Source organism: Amaranthus tricolor, chromosome 11 (assembly GCF_026212465.1).
Source record: "Amaranthus tricolor cultivar Red isolate AtriRed21 chromosome 11, ASM2621246v1, whole genome shotgun sequence".
Lineage (NCBI taxonomy): Eukaryota > Viridiplantae > Streptophyta > Magnoliopsida > Caryophyllales > Amaranthaceae > Amaranthus > Amaranthus tricolor.
The window spans coordinates 24,588,435-24,603,393 of record NC_080057.1 but is presented as its reverse complement, the minus strand read 5'-3'; the positions used below and the strand labels follow the sequence as shown (position 1 = coordinate 24,603,393).

Here is a 14,959-nt window from a genome sequence, read left to right as displayed (position 1 = left end):
CCTATCATACCTTGTGTTTAATTGTATTATGTTAAGTCATGCATGAACTATATGTTGCTGTGTCGTGTCGTGTCATATGTCAGGCATGTTATGCTACGGTGCCCGCATGATCCAACCCACTTCCATCTTTACGAATATATAAAATGCCAACTACCTGATTATAAACACTCCAACCAAAAACCAACTCAAACTCAATGTTGACTTTTTAAGTCACTTGGCTGACTTCCTCTTCCAAATTCCCGGTTTCCCATTGGAACCATTATCACAGCCAAGCACCCCTAAATCTTCTATTCATTCGGCGATACTTACAATTTTTACCTTCAAATCTTCAATTTTGAATCCAATTGATTTCTCTTAGACTCAATTAAGCTTCAAATTTCCCAATAGCCCAATACCCAACTGAATTTCTCCCCAAATCGGTGGAATTGATCCATTCATCTTCCATGGAATAAGATCTTACAGGACTGGGAAATGTTCAGAACTACAAATTGAGCTTTATTGATTAATACCCATCTTCAAAATTATGAAAGATTCTTGATAATTGTTACCGATCTACTAGGGTTTGTTTAATTCAAGAACCCCTTTATTAGATTTCATCTTAAAATTCCCAAATTTTGCCTATTTCAATCATCGTCATCATCAAATTGATCTTCTTGTTAGTGTTAATTCTTGAATACAACAATGGCGGCACTACCAGATTCAACCCCTCAACCAAGATTTCCACCACCATTAACAATGTCACAGCGTCCTCAAATGGCTGCTTCTTCTTCTTCTCCTCCACCTCCTCAGTTTCCTCCTACGTTTTCGCCTTCCGGAGCCTCACCTCCCCATTTGAAGGCGAATTCGAATTCTCCACAACTAAGTACTCCTCCTGGACCGCCTGTATTCACTTCCCCCTTGCGACCTGCTGCCGTGCCGTTTCGAACATCACCCGCATCTCCTCAACCAGTTGCAGTTGCATTTCCCCCTACAAGTTTAGCTAGTCCTTCTCCTTCTTCTACTTTGCCTCCTTCTTCCCCTCCTAGTTATTCTTCTCATACTGCTTCTTTTGACCTCAATTCTATTTCCCCTCTCGATTCTGTTGCTCCCCTTGTCCTCTTTTCTGCCCACAAGGTGATTTCTCTTCTTTATATGCTTGTATAATCATAGTTATATCCTATTTTCTTGATTATTATTGTTTTTATGTTTCTGATTAGTGCATAGTGGAGTAATTTCTTTTCTTGATCAAGTTGCTAATTGCTTTCGTTTGTTTGATGCTCACCATCATATGCTACATTTACATGAAGTATTATACAACATAATTTTTTAGTTTGGTTGGACACATTGGGAGAAGAAAACAAAAAATTTGAATTGTGTGTGTTGTTTTAGCGCAAAAAAATGTGTGTATGAGAATTAAAGAATGTTGTGGGGATATTTTTAATAAATTAAATGAAGCAAAACTATCGGGATATCTTAGAAAATGTAGCAAATTGAGCGGGACAAAGGGAGTAAAGTTTTACTTTTTTGTGCGCATGTATCATTTTACTCATGTCTATTGTTTTAGCCCAAAAAAATGTGTGTATGAGAATTAAAGAATGTAGTGGGGATATTTTCAATAAAGCAAATGTAGCAGAACTATTGGGATATCCCAAATTGGAAAATGTAGCAAATTGAGAGGACGGAGGGAGTAAAGCTTTACATTTTGTTTGCATGTATCGTTTTGACTCATGTGTGTATTGTTTTTGCCCGAAAAAATGTGTATACGAGAATCAAAGAATGTGGTGGGGTTGTTTTCAATATAGTAAAAGTAGCAGAACTATCGGGATATCCCAAATTGGAAAATGTAGCAAATTGAGAGGGATGGAGGGAGTAAAGCTTTACTTTTTGTGTGCATGTATAGTTTTGACTCTTTTTTTATTATTGGGTTGAATTATTGCATCGCCTTCAAGTGCCATTGTGAGTATTACTATATCATTCTTGATTGTTGGATGAGTTTATTTGTTAAAGTATGTTGTTTGTTGGTTTTATTGTTGCTTTATGACAGATATTGAAGCAGAAAAAGCAAGGAAATGTGCCTAGTTTGGGGTTTGGAGCATTGGTTTCTCCTGGGAGAGAAATTACTCAGGGTCCTCACGTAATACAGCGTGATCCTCATCGTTGTCAAAATTGTGGGGCTTATCCGAACCCATGTTGTAACATCTTACTTGTTTCAGGGAACTGGCAATGTGTTGTTTGTCGTAGTTTGAATGGGAGTGATGGTGAATATGTAGCATCAAACAAAGAAGATCTTCGTAGCTTTCCAGAGTTATCGTCTCATGTGGTTGATTATGTTCAAACTGGTAGTCGATTGTCGGGTTTTGTTCCTGTTTCAGATTCTAGAACGTCTGCTCCCATTGTGCTTGTCATTGATGAATGTTTAGATGAACCACACCTTCAGCATCTGCAGAGTTCGTTGCACGCTTTTGTTGATTCACTCCCCCAAACGACAAGAATTGCAATTGTTTCATATGGCCGAACTGTATCTGTGTATGATTTTTCCGAGGATTCTACTGCATCTGCTGATGTGCTTCCTGGGGATAAGTCACCTAGTGAGGAAAATTTAAGAGCATTGATTTATGGAACTGGTGTATACTTATCTCCTGTGCATGCTTCACTTCCTGTAGCTCATACCATCTTCTCTTCATTCAGGCCCTTCAAGGCAAACATTCCAGAGACCGCAAGAGATCGCTGCTTAGGCACCGCTGTGGAAGTTGCCTTGGCGATTATTCAGGGGCCTTCCGCTGATTTATCCCGAGGGGTAGTTAAGAAACCAGGGGGCAAAAGTAGGATAATAGTATGTGCTGGTGGACCTAACACATTCGGTCCCGGAGCAGTTCCTCATTCATTTAATCACCCAAACTATCCTTATCTTGAAAAAACTGCATTGAAGTGGATGGATCATTTGGGCCGTGAGGCTCATAGACAGCATACGGTTGTAGATATTTTGTGTGCTGGTACTTGTCCTGTCAGAGTTCCTGTTCTGCAACCCCTGGCTAGATCCTCTGGTGGTGTTCTTATTCTTCACGATGACTTTGGCGAGGTGTTTGGTGTGAATTTGCAAAGGGCGTCTGGTAGGGCAGCAGGTTCTCATGGGTTGTTGGAGATACGCGTACCTGACGATATTCTCATTACTCAAGTTGTTGGCCCTGGCAAGGAAGCCCACTCGGATTCACATGAAAATTTTAAGAATGATGCCTCTGCCTCAATTAGGATGCTAAGTGTGGAAGAAACACAAAGTTTTTCGGTTTTCATGGAAACCAAACGAGATATCAAATCTGAACATGTATTTTTCCAATTCGCCGTGCAATATTCGAATGCTTATATAGCTGATATCACTAGAGTCATCACGGTAAGGCTGCCAACTGTCGATAGTGTGTCAACCTATCTTGACAATGTTCAAGACGATGTGGCTGCGGTACTTATTGCCAAGAGAACTCTTCTGCGGGCGAAATCTGCTTCTGAAGCAGTGCAGATGCGTTTGACGATTGATGAAAGAGTGAAAGATATAGCTTTGAAGTTTGGTTCACAAGTCCCTAAATCAAAACTTTACAAGTTCCCGAAAGAGCTTTCTTCCTTGCCGGAGCACTTGTTCCATCTTAGAAGAGGTCCGTTGCTCGGAAGCATTGTTGGTCATGAAGATGAGAGATCTGTATTGAGAAACTTGTTTCTAGATGCATCCTTTGATCTTTCTTTGCGAATGGTGGCTCCTCGATGTTTAATGCACCGTGAAGGGGGCACTTTTGAGGAGCTGCCAGCTTATGATCTGGCGATGCAGTCTGATACTGCTGTTGTCCTAGATCATGGGACTGATATCTTCATCTGGTTGGTAAGTTTTTTGCTTCCTTTACTGCTTCACGTAAAACGTTGCTTCATATCATGCTGTATGATAAAATCTCGTGAAACTTCATCAGCGTAACTGTATTACTTCTACTATGATGTATGTGTGCTGTATGCTAGGAGTTAATTGTCAGCAACCTGTTCGACTTTGTTCTTTTAATATTGGGATATTCTATATGGTAGCAACATACTTTTATGAAACACCCGTGGTAGCAAATCTTTAAAAACATTCTCAGAATAGCATTGTAATGTTGTACTTAAAGCTACAAACTACATTAACATTAATGGGCTAAAAACGTTTGATTGGACGTTAAGTTGTGAAATATCTTAGGAATATTCTATATGGTAGCAATATACTTTTATGAAACGCCAGTGATAGCAAATCTTAACTATAAAATCTACTGTAGTTTTAAGGAGAGAAGACAAGGGCAAATAAGATATTTCACAACTTAACGGCCAATTGAAACCCATTAATGTTACTGGAGCTTTAAGTACAACATTACAATGCTATTTTTTGGAATCTTTTAAAGATTTGCTAACATGACGTTTTATAAAAGTATGTTGTTACATATAGAATATCCCTTTAATATTTTATACTAGTTAATATTTGCCATAATTGTTTGTTTAGTGAATGCATGAAGAAAATGGGTAAAATGATGAGAGTAGGTAGCTATAACCAATGAATTTTATTGTTAGGAATATTTATCCGAGTTTGTGTAGTATGATAGGAAGATAATTGAGAATGTTTAGTAACAATTAATTCTATTGTCCTTTTTAGTGAAACATATTTTGCTAGTTAGTTCACCTTTTAAATTTGTGATTCGCTCAAAATGGTCAAAAAATAGCCTAGAACCGACCATAATTCGCTTATTTCGATTCGCGATTAGCGAATCACGTGACACTGGTTCTTTCTTCTTAAATCTTTAATTTTTGTGAAAATTTTTCCAGGGTGCAGAACTTGCTGCTCAAGAGGTGAATTGTGCAGCAGCTTTAGCTGCTTGCAGAACACTGGCAGAAGAGCTTAGTGAATCAAGGTTTCCAGCGCCTCGTATCCTTGCATTCAAGGTTAGACTTTTTCATTTTGCTGCTGTCTTCTCTACGGTTATCCTCTAATATATCAACTTCCTTTGGTTCCTACTCTGTTCGAAATGGTTGAATGCTGAAGTTTTTATTCACTTGCAGGAAGGGACGTCTCAAGCACGTTATTTTGTTTCTCGTCTAATACCCGCTCACAAGGATCCAGCTTATGAACAGGTCAGGACCTCCCTTTTCATTCTACTCATTCTTCCCGCACCCTTTTGTCCGGACTTTTTGCTAAGAGCCACCAAAGTGTAATTAAATTATATTTTTGTACTGAATGGATTCAAAATTATTTGTTAGGCCTTTGCCAAAAGGTTATTATCTGTGTTTGATGTTCATTGCTTCATGCCTTAGTCAGTCGGCCTTGGGCAGGATACTTTCTGCACCTTGTAGTGCCTTTGTCATTCCTAGAGCTATTCAAACAGACCCGATGACCCGATATTTAACCTACATGGTATCCAAAACCGACTTGACCCGACTTCAAAACGAATTTAAAATTATATAAAAATCAATGTGGATACAAGACTCGATTTTAACCCGAAGTACCTGACCCAAAATTGACCCGATGACCCAAATGAAGTCATTCCAAAGTAAGGCTGTGACACGCACCAGTTTGACTCACAATGTTGGTAGGATGGTGTGGTGTGTTAGGTAATTGTACATAGTTTGACCTTTTTTCAGAGGCTGTTAGAGCAAGTGAAAAGTGTGTCGTGTCGAATTTGAGCTCTTGATCTTTGGTTGAAAAACACAACAAGAACAATGCCAAATCGTTATCGGGTAAATGGGATTGGCTACATCAAGCAAATCAAATCATTTTTAGGAATTCATTGCCAACAAAGATCATTTTTATGCCTTCTATGTACTTATTTGTTAGTACATGAAAGAAAGAAAATATTGTAGCTTTTTAAACAACAATGCCAAATGCTTAATCCCGGACGAGATTATATCTTCTAAAATAAAGTCTAAAATTTGATTAATGAAATTTGCATAATTTGAATATTGATTGCAGGAAGCAAGATTTCCGCAGCTACGGACATTGACACCTGAGCAGAGAGCTAAGTTGAAAAGCAGCTTCATTCACTTTGACGATCCCAGCTTCTGTGAGTGGATGCGCAGTCTGAAACTTGTGCCTCCCGAGCCTAGCTAAGGTGCATTTTCATCTTGAATTGAACCGAATGATTTCTCAGAGGAACAGGCACGAGTACATGACATTTGCGTTTTATTTATTTATTTTTTAGGATAATCTCCGTTTGTTACTTGGACTGAACATACAGTAGTGTTGTGCGCTCAGACCAGTGCATTTTGCTGGAGAAGCCATGACCAAACGAAACTACTTATGGTCGGCTGAAATTGAATAATGAGAATAATTGTTGAAAAGTTTTGATTTATTGCTTCTGAAGTGTATCTGATTTTGAATTCATATGTATGTACATCCTTGGGATCTTTGTACTCGAAACATGGACTTACCATTTTCTCTCATAAAATAGCGGGCTTGAATTGCAACGAAAAGATCCCGATGAAGACCTATACCTAACCATGATGAGCTAGGCAGTTGTCATAGTATAGGAAGTCCATGTGGTCGGGTTGGTTGAGCATCTCATAGGTCATAATATTGGAATGTTAGAGGTAGATGAGTAGGGTCGGAGTCGGAGTTGGGTTGGAGACACTAGGAATATATGAAGTATATAACAATCTAAGGGAAATATGCAACAAAAACATCAAGGTTATGTCTTCATTTCCTATTGTTCAAGTATTTTGTGTTCTTTATAGGTTGTAATCTTCTTATCTCCTTTGATAAGAATATGGTTTGTCGTCTTCTATTCTTCCTAAAAATCCGATCATAATTTTTATGAGCGGTATATACTGAAATTTTACTGAAGATGGTTTAAGTATTCACTCTAAAATGATTGTGTATCACTTTTTATGAAAACTTATTCATTTCAAATTGATATGAAGATGTCATTATGTTTACAACAAAAAATCAATAAATTCTTTTTGTTAAAATGACTCAATATTGTGTATTGTATAGATATTAAGTACTAATTTAGACTTTTATTCAAAATAAAATTAATAATACATGATCAAAATATTATGTCCTTTTGCACTTTTTACAGTTTAATTTAATTTTAAATACCAATACTTAGTTAGTTCTCATTTTTATTTCTTTTATCAAGTGAGTTTAGTGTAAAAAATTAGGGAACCATTGCTTTTAAAAAGCCAACTTATTAGCAGTATATAGATAAAGGAGCAACATTTCGGTTATTCTTTAAAGATCTAATCTTTTGTCCATTTTTCAAAGAAAGAGCTTTCATGTAATATAATGGCTACTTAGAGTAATCGATTACTCTATTTCTTTTAATTAAAATGCCATATGTCATATTACTAATATAATTTTATTTAAATTTTATTTAAAATCCATTTCCACTCTAATCTCTTATAACCTCGTAAAATTAATTTGTCGATCCTCTCAAATGAGACTCGTTAATAACACACCTCATTAATAACTCGCTCCACTAATGTCCCTTTAAATACGATCAATTCTTAACCCGTTGGACCGATCTACCCCGATATTGGGGATTGGGACCATGAATATTGCCAAAACACCTTATCCATCTCTAACTCTAATCACTAGTTCTCTACTATATCTTTGCACTTGGGTTGTATCAATTTGGGGTTTATTGATTTGATATTGATAATTGATAATCAACGAAGAACATGCCCACCTTAAATTTGTATACCAATGTCCCAGTCGACGCCATTGTTGCTTCAGATATTCTCAAGGATGCTACCAAAGCTGTTGCTAAAACAATTGGCAAACCCGAATCTGTACTTTTCTTCTTCCTTTTTCATCTCTTTTCAACAATATTTCCTCCATAATAACACTAATTTCACCAATTAATCCCTTTAATTACAGTATGTGATGGTGTTGATTAATGGAGGAGTTCCTATTGCCTTTGCGGGGACGGAAGAAGCTGCTGCTTATGCTGAATTAATCTCCATTGGAGGTCTTAATCCTAGCGTTAATGGCAAATTGAGTTCGCTTATTGCCGAAATTATTCAAACTAAGCTTTCTATTGACAGTTCCAGATTCTACATCAAATTTTATGATGCTCCGGTAAGTTTATTCAACCCTTATAAAAAAAATTAGGTTTTACTACTATGCAGTTGAGTTTCAAATTTTATGATGTACATGTAGCTTTATATAATCTTTTTTTTTCAATTAGGGATTACTACTATGCAATGCGTTTTCTAATTGTATGGTGTTTGTCATTTGCTTGAGAATTAATCATGTTTGAAACTAGTAGAGGATACTTGGCGATTGCCGAATTTAGAATAGTAAGTATTGATTAGCCAGAACGCTTGAATCAACTTGAGTATGCTGTGAATATGGGCACACAAGTTAGAGAAAGAAATGGATGAGGAAGAAGGAACAAAGCACAACACACAAAGCATAAACAATGCAAAGTAAGTAATAACACAAGTATTTAATGGTATCTTAAGGTACCCCTCCATAAATCCAATGATTGGCATTACTTAATAATAATTCAACAATTATATTAAGAATTTCTCACCCTCAAATAGTGTTTGGATACAATTTGCACTCACAATGAGTTTTATAATGTACTAGCATTCTTTCTCTTAAGGATTCAACAACCCAAAAACAAAGTGTTTGCTATCATCCTCATTCCTTCTTCTGACCTTGGAAACTCGTTTTTAATAAGACCAAGGGTCAAAGAGATCATACATAGGTAAGCCCAAAAGCAATTACACATCGTCATCTTAATAACTAATTTATCTCGCTCATATAATCTATGGTCAAGGCTTGGGGAGAGACAGAAGACGATTATTCATACCCGTGTGATAAGGAGGCTGAAGCCAATGAGAAGCTGCAAATGAAAACAAAAGGCAAGATAAGACAAGACATGTAGCAAAACCAACGTTCTAACACAAACCGGTCAATCGACCACATCACTTGCTTTATGAAGCAGGCCTCCACATCTTGTTCTTCAATTTGCTCGATTGAGCAAGCCATGGCTTCTCGATCAAGCCCGTCCCGGTTGAAACGGGTTTCTCTTCTTTTCTTGCTTCATACTCTTGGAAATGAGTTCCCTTGCTTACCCAACATTGTCTTCATCAGTGCAAGACAACTTGCCCTGCCAAATGCTCAAATGTATCATCAAACATTGATGATTTGGTTTTTGGCTCTATAGACTACCAAATGTTACACTACTAAATATTAATTATGTTTTTAATTAAATGACTCGGGTCATGACATAGGCACGCCCGAGTCCGGATATCTTATGGAAGACTCTAAAAGTAAGTGATCTATGAAAAATGTGATTTGCTCATCTTTTTGAGTAAACCAGAATTTGTGATTGCGGTGATGATGTGAAGTGATGTGATTGTCTTAGTGCCAATGGCTGAAACTATGAGATATCTCTAGAAGGCTAGAACCTGCCTGAGTTTCCATATCTTTGAACCTTTACAATGCATATAATATCGGTTTGGTAGATTTGATAACCTTTTACCATTTAGCTGATATGATACGATGCCATGCTACTTATTCTTACTAAAATTAATGGAAGGTTCCATCTGAATTGGAAGATTGTCATAGGAACATTTTCTTAATTGGGATTCAATCAAGAAATTTCGCTTCCAAATTCTATGAAATTTTCTACATTTCCTGTAATTTATATATGTACTTTTTCCGTAATATGCATATCTGTACTCTGATTTACTACTCTTTGTCCTTGGTTGTTGATTGCTACTTGCTGACATTTGGTAATATCATTTTGTTGCAGCGCTCTTTCTTCGGATTCAATGGTTCTACATTTTGAGCTGCTCCTAATTTGGTTGGTACATTGTGCTGATACTTGTTCAGCTCTGTGTATGATAACTTGCTTGTGTTATATGAAATCCCCCTAAACTATTTGTAATTCTTACTTTCTGTGCAATTTTACTTGTTTTTCCATACTCCCATTGGAGATATTATATTTACCGAACATTTAGATGCTACCAATATCAATTGATCACCTCCTATCTATCCTTGACCAAGGATGGACGATGATGACGACACAGTCATAGTTATCAACTCAGTATCCCGCATACCGCATAGGTCGCGGTCCAGAGAAAGGAAGGTAGCGGACATACCATACCCGTAAAACCCAAAAGGATGGGCCCTACATAAGAGAAATTAAAGCTTTATACATAGTGTAATCAAATTGCATTTGATTATTGGCTTTTACAACCTTCAAAAGATTTTTCTTTGAAAAAGATATGAGTGTGTCATATGTATGTTACAATGCCAACTAATGCCATCTTGTTGATGAAATTGGACAAGTAAGATCATTCCGGAATGCAAATATTGAAGTATTTAATAGTATTTCTACATGGTTGTGTAAGGGAGCTTCTCAATGTTGAGTAGAAAGCAAGCAAATGTAAAGTGTCAACTTTTTTCTAATCTTTGCAATTGTGAAGCTAAGCATATATGCCAATTGCCAATGCAAACACTCCCTCTATACTTCTCGATTTGCACCACTTTTCATTTTAGTCTGTGTTACTGATTTTGCACTATTTTCTTTTGCACCGCTTTTTACTTTAGTTTGTCTCACCGTCTTTACACTGTTCTTTTTTGACGATGATCCCACTTCTTTTCTTTTAATCTCATCCATAATTTTTATTTTCTCTCTATCTTAATCACGCGTTTCTATCATTCATTCCCAAATTCTTTTTTAACTAAGTTTTACTAAAAATACAATTGGTGCATTCTGAAAGAGAGATCGAGGGAGTATTATTTTTATACCTAAAAGAATGAAAAATACATATTAAAATAGAAGTTTTCTTCATGTGCACAACTTCAATAGTTTGGCTAAGGAATAATCCTTCCCTTCACCTGTACTTGTATAAAAATCTATCTCTTGAATCAACAACTTCACTTCACTTCACATATGAGTGAGACTGACCAAATTGCAGTGCAACTGTTCTTCCATTAATTTTGGAGATATGGAAGCTATAACACATTACTTCCCTGATATTTATATTTCCACCTTCAAATTCAAACTTCTTTATTTCTTTTTTATTGTCGCCCTTCTGTTCGCACATTGTGGTAAGTTTTATTTTTTGTAAAAGAACATTATATTTCTTTTTAATGGTTTTTCCTACCATCATATAGTTAAAAAACTATTTGTATCCCACCCATGACAAAAAAAAAAAAATCACTATTTGATTGTTTTATTATTTGTATCCCATCCATGACAAAAAAAAAAAAAAAAAAAAAGCATCTTATTTGATTTTTTTCCCTACTTATAACGGGGTTTATTTTATTATGGAGGGAAAAATTATGAATTTGGTATAATTATAAGTTATTTGTTTAAGTATATAACATATTTGAGGCTTTCGATATCATATCAAAAAACCAACTCAATTAAATGCTTTAGCTGATTTTTGTAATATTAGGATTTGTTATATACTCTATTACACCTCCTTACATAAGTATTTTTTGGCTGAAGCCTTGGTAATTGTACTATATTTTAACATTATCATTGATTAATTGATTTAGAATCGAATTTAGTTTTTTGAATCAAATGTCATCAAATGCTTTTTTTTTGAATAATTTATATCACCAATGGGATGCTTGACTTTTTAAAAAATTACCAGACTATATGATTATCACTTTTTGATTCAAAAAGCACATTTGGTATATTTACAGAGGCGAGAAAATTGACGGTGCTATCCAAAAAGACGTCCCGACCTATAACTACAAATCAAAACATGAAACACTTGAAAATTTTGGAAATGGCCAAGAGTTTAAATATGCTTGTGGATGTATCCGTCAAAGATACTTCTATAGGCTCTCCTTTTACCTTACCGCCTTATGATTCTTTACCTCCCGTTCCTTTAGCCGGCCCCAATACTAACCCGCCCTATTGCGTATACCCACCACCTAACCCACAATCGCCTTCGACCACTATTCCAACCCCAATTGGACCCACACCAACAATACCAATAGTTTCTCCTAGCTCACCAATAATTTTCCCAGGCCCTCCAAACTTTGTTCCCAACCCACCACCTTATTATTATGAACCAAGCCCACCAAGTGGTAGCATTATTCCAAGTCCGCCAAAATACGTACCATCTCCTATTGGATTTGAACCTAGCCCACCCGTTTTCGAACCACCAGTGGTGTACCCACCACCAACGGGATCTCCACCGACTTTTGGCGGTGGTGGTCGTGGACACGGTCGGGTTTGGTGCGTAGCAAAACCGACAGTTCCGGATCCAATTATCCAAGAGGCTATGAATTATGCATGTGGGTCGGGTGCAGATTGTGACCCGATACAACCCAATGGGTCATGTTTTCAACCCGACACACTTTTGGCACATGCTTCTTATGCATTCAATAGTTATTGGCAAAGAACCAAAGTTGCTGGTGGTACTTGTTCCTTTGGTGGGACTGCCATTCTTGTTACCTTAGATCCAAGTGAGTTTGCTTTTCATTATTAATTCTCGAACTGAAAAGCACTATTAATTATATCAATTTAAAAAAAAAAATTATCCTTAAAATGTTGAATCAAACTTTGAATTTGGTATTGTTTAAAAATAGAATTAATAAATTGCTACTGATATGTAGCAAATTAAAAAATACGAAAGAATTTTTTAAAATATTACTTCAAGAGTTACAAAGTTGTGAAAAATAATTTTGTAGTTTTTATTTAAACTCATAATTACATTTATATTTGCAAAATGCTACCTTTTGGAGTCTTTAATCAGGTAGCTTTTAAAAGGTTATTTTTTGTAACATCAAAATTGTAAAGATTATTTTTTAGAATTAGATTTGTCGTAATTGGAGTAAATATCTCTTTCTTCGGATAAGATCTCGATTTCGTTTATCTCCTAGTCATTCCTCCTCGGTCTACCCATAATTCCCAAAAAAAAATAAAAGATCATTTTTTTTCCTTGCAACTTAAAGCTAATATTTTGCAACTTTGTAACATAAATAAATAGTTTCGCAACTTTAGAAATTTAAAATAAGTCCTAAAAATAAAAGATAGATTTAGATTACAAATACGTTGATAATTTTTCAAAAAATTAATAAAAATGTTTTTCTATCCATTAATACTTCCTCCGTTCCATAATAACTGCTACATTTTCTATTTTTGGCAATTTCATATTACTTGCTACTTTTCCGTTTTTAGTAATAAAACAATCATTTAAAGTTCTACCAACCCTATTTTAATCCTACTTTATACTCTATACTCTATAATAAAATACTATATTATACTCTATAAAGTAACCTAACAATCTATATTTCTTTTTTCTTTTTCAATTAACAATAATAAAATACTATACTCTATAAAGTAAACAATCAGTTACGGTGTAGGTCAATCACTTTTCTTAATACCCGTGCCCATGCAAGTATAGCGACTAAAACGGAACGGAGGAAGTACATTATAATTTATAAAAGTGAAATATATAATTTTTCATGAAATGTACTCCTATTTTATACATATGCAATTTAAAATGATCTTTTTATGTACATGCAGGTTCAGAAGGATGTCATTTTGAAAGTTATTGAGCATCTTTCCAAAACAAGTAATAAGTAACCACATGAAGCCATGAAGGACATATAACAAGAAGCTTTTGTGGATTATTTTAGGAAAGGGTTAAATTTTTGTACTCCTAATTCAATTTAGGTTATTAATCGATTTTTATAGTCATTAAAGTTTATAATTAATTAATTTTTAGCTTCAAAAATATTTAATTTTAGTTTTAAATTTTACGTTTGAAGAAATTAATTAAATATTTATGTTTTTTCCTTTGTTTATTTGATAAATGTAAAATGGAAAAAACATAATTTTGTTGTTTTTTTGCTTGTATATTCTAACTTTCTTTTCTTAATGTTATAATAATTAAGTATCTTCACATAATTGCTTTTCCAATCTTTTTAACTTTTATTTTTTTGGTTCCGCCCTTATCCTTCAATTAATAATTTTTTGTAACAAAAAAATGTGTTTTTGTCTTGTAATTAAGTAAAGATTATATGTCTTCACATAATATATCTATTTTTGAAAATTATAGCAACCTCAAATAAATTTTAAAATTTTTTAAAATAGATTTACAAAAAGAGGGTAAAGTTAGGAAGATAACACTAATTATCATTTCACTAATTATCATTTGACTCAGTTTTACTGTGAGACAATTTAAATTAAATTAATAATTTAATTTAACAAGTTAAAATATTTTTTCATACTTATTTATACTCTTTATATTTATTATTTCATTGTAAAATGACGTCATAATAAATTTGCTATGAAGATAAATGTAATGGCCTAATGGGTGGACATGTTTATTTGATGATGATAACGTAGGAGTAGGTATATTCCATCTGCTGGACAGGAACGCTACATTACCAATTGGTTTGGCGGTGTGGGCCACTTGGCCCTTTATTCTCACACAAATTAACCCAATCACTTTTTTATTTCGGTTTCAGTAAATATTTTTTATTTTAATACGATTATCAATTTAATTCTCATCAAATGCTTTTCTTTTCCTAACATACTATATGATCAAATAACAAATAAAATAATTATGAAAATCTATTATTCATAAACTATATATTTTAGTCATATAAAATTTTAAACCCAAAAATAATTTTTAAAATGTATTTATATTTTTCAAATAATCAGCTAAATATAAAATTTAGGGTGAAGATTGAAGCCCCATAATATATTATCGACTTTATTAATATTATCTTTATCCAACTTCAATATTTTAAATTTCTCTCAATGTTTTGTGCCTTCTTCCATATAAAATACTAAAATTAATATTAATGTTGTTTTGGTTTAGAGAACGTTAACATAAATTATTAAGAAAGACGAAAGTTTAGACATATCATCTCTTTGGACTGACTCAGATTTTTTAAAAAAACTACACTTTTGAGAACCATTGTGAACACAAACTTTATGATTTATATCGTGTCAAGTCGTGTGATATTAGGTCATTATGTTTCTCACATCGTGCCAAC

General features: G+C 34.5%; 3 protein-coding genes across 3 annotated transcripts; all 3 read left to right on the top strand.

The window, feature by feature from the left end:
- Positions 1–160: 160 nt before the first annotated feature.
- On the top strand, positions 161–6,769 carry LOC130827674 (protein transport protein SEC23 A). The gene is made up of 5 exons (XM_057693470.1): positions 161–1,113; positions 2,024–3,844; positions 4,804–4,920; positions 5,038–5,109; positions 5,945–6,769. Exons 1-5 carry the CDS (start codon positions 682–684, stop codon positions 6,080–6,082), a joined length of 2,580 nt encoding a protein of 859 aa, XP_057549453.1. The 5' UTR covers positions 161–681; the 3' UTR covers positions 6,083–6,769.
- A 504-nt stretch (positions 6,770–7,273) lies between these two features.
- LOC130827673 (uncharacterized) lies at positions 7,274–9,927 on the top strand. The gene is made up of 3 exons (XM_057693469.1): positions 7,274–7,761; positions 7,850–8,050; positions 9,738–9,927. Exons 1-3 carry the CDS (start codon positions 7,651–7,653, stop codon positions 9,771–9,773), a joined length of 348 nt encoding a protein of 115 aa, XP_057549452.1. The 5' UTR covers positions 7,274–7,650; the 3' UTR covers positions 9,774–9,927.
- A 693-nt stretch (positions 9,928–10,620) lies between these two features.
- On the top strand, positions 10,621–13,797 carry LOC130827672 (sulfated surface glycoprotein 185). The gene is made up of 3 exons (XM_057693467.1): positions 10,621–11,041; positions 11,645–12,415; positions 13,479–13,797. Exons 1-3 carry the CDS (start codon positions 10,939–10,941, stop codon positions 13,508–13,510), a joined length of 906 nt encoding a protein of 301 aa, XP_057549450.1. The 5' UTR covers positions 10,621–10,938; the 3' UTR covers positions 13,511–13,797.
- Positions 13,798–14,959: the final 1,162 nt, after the last annotated feature.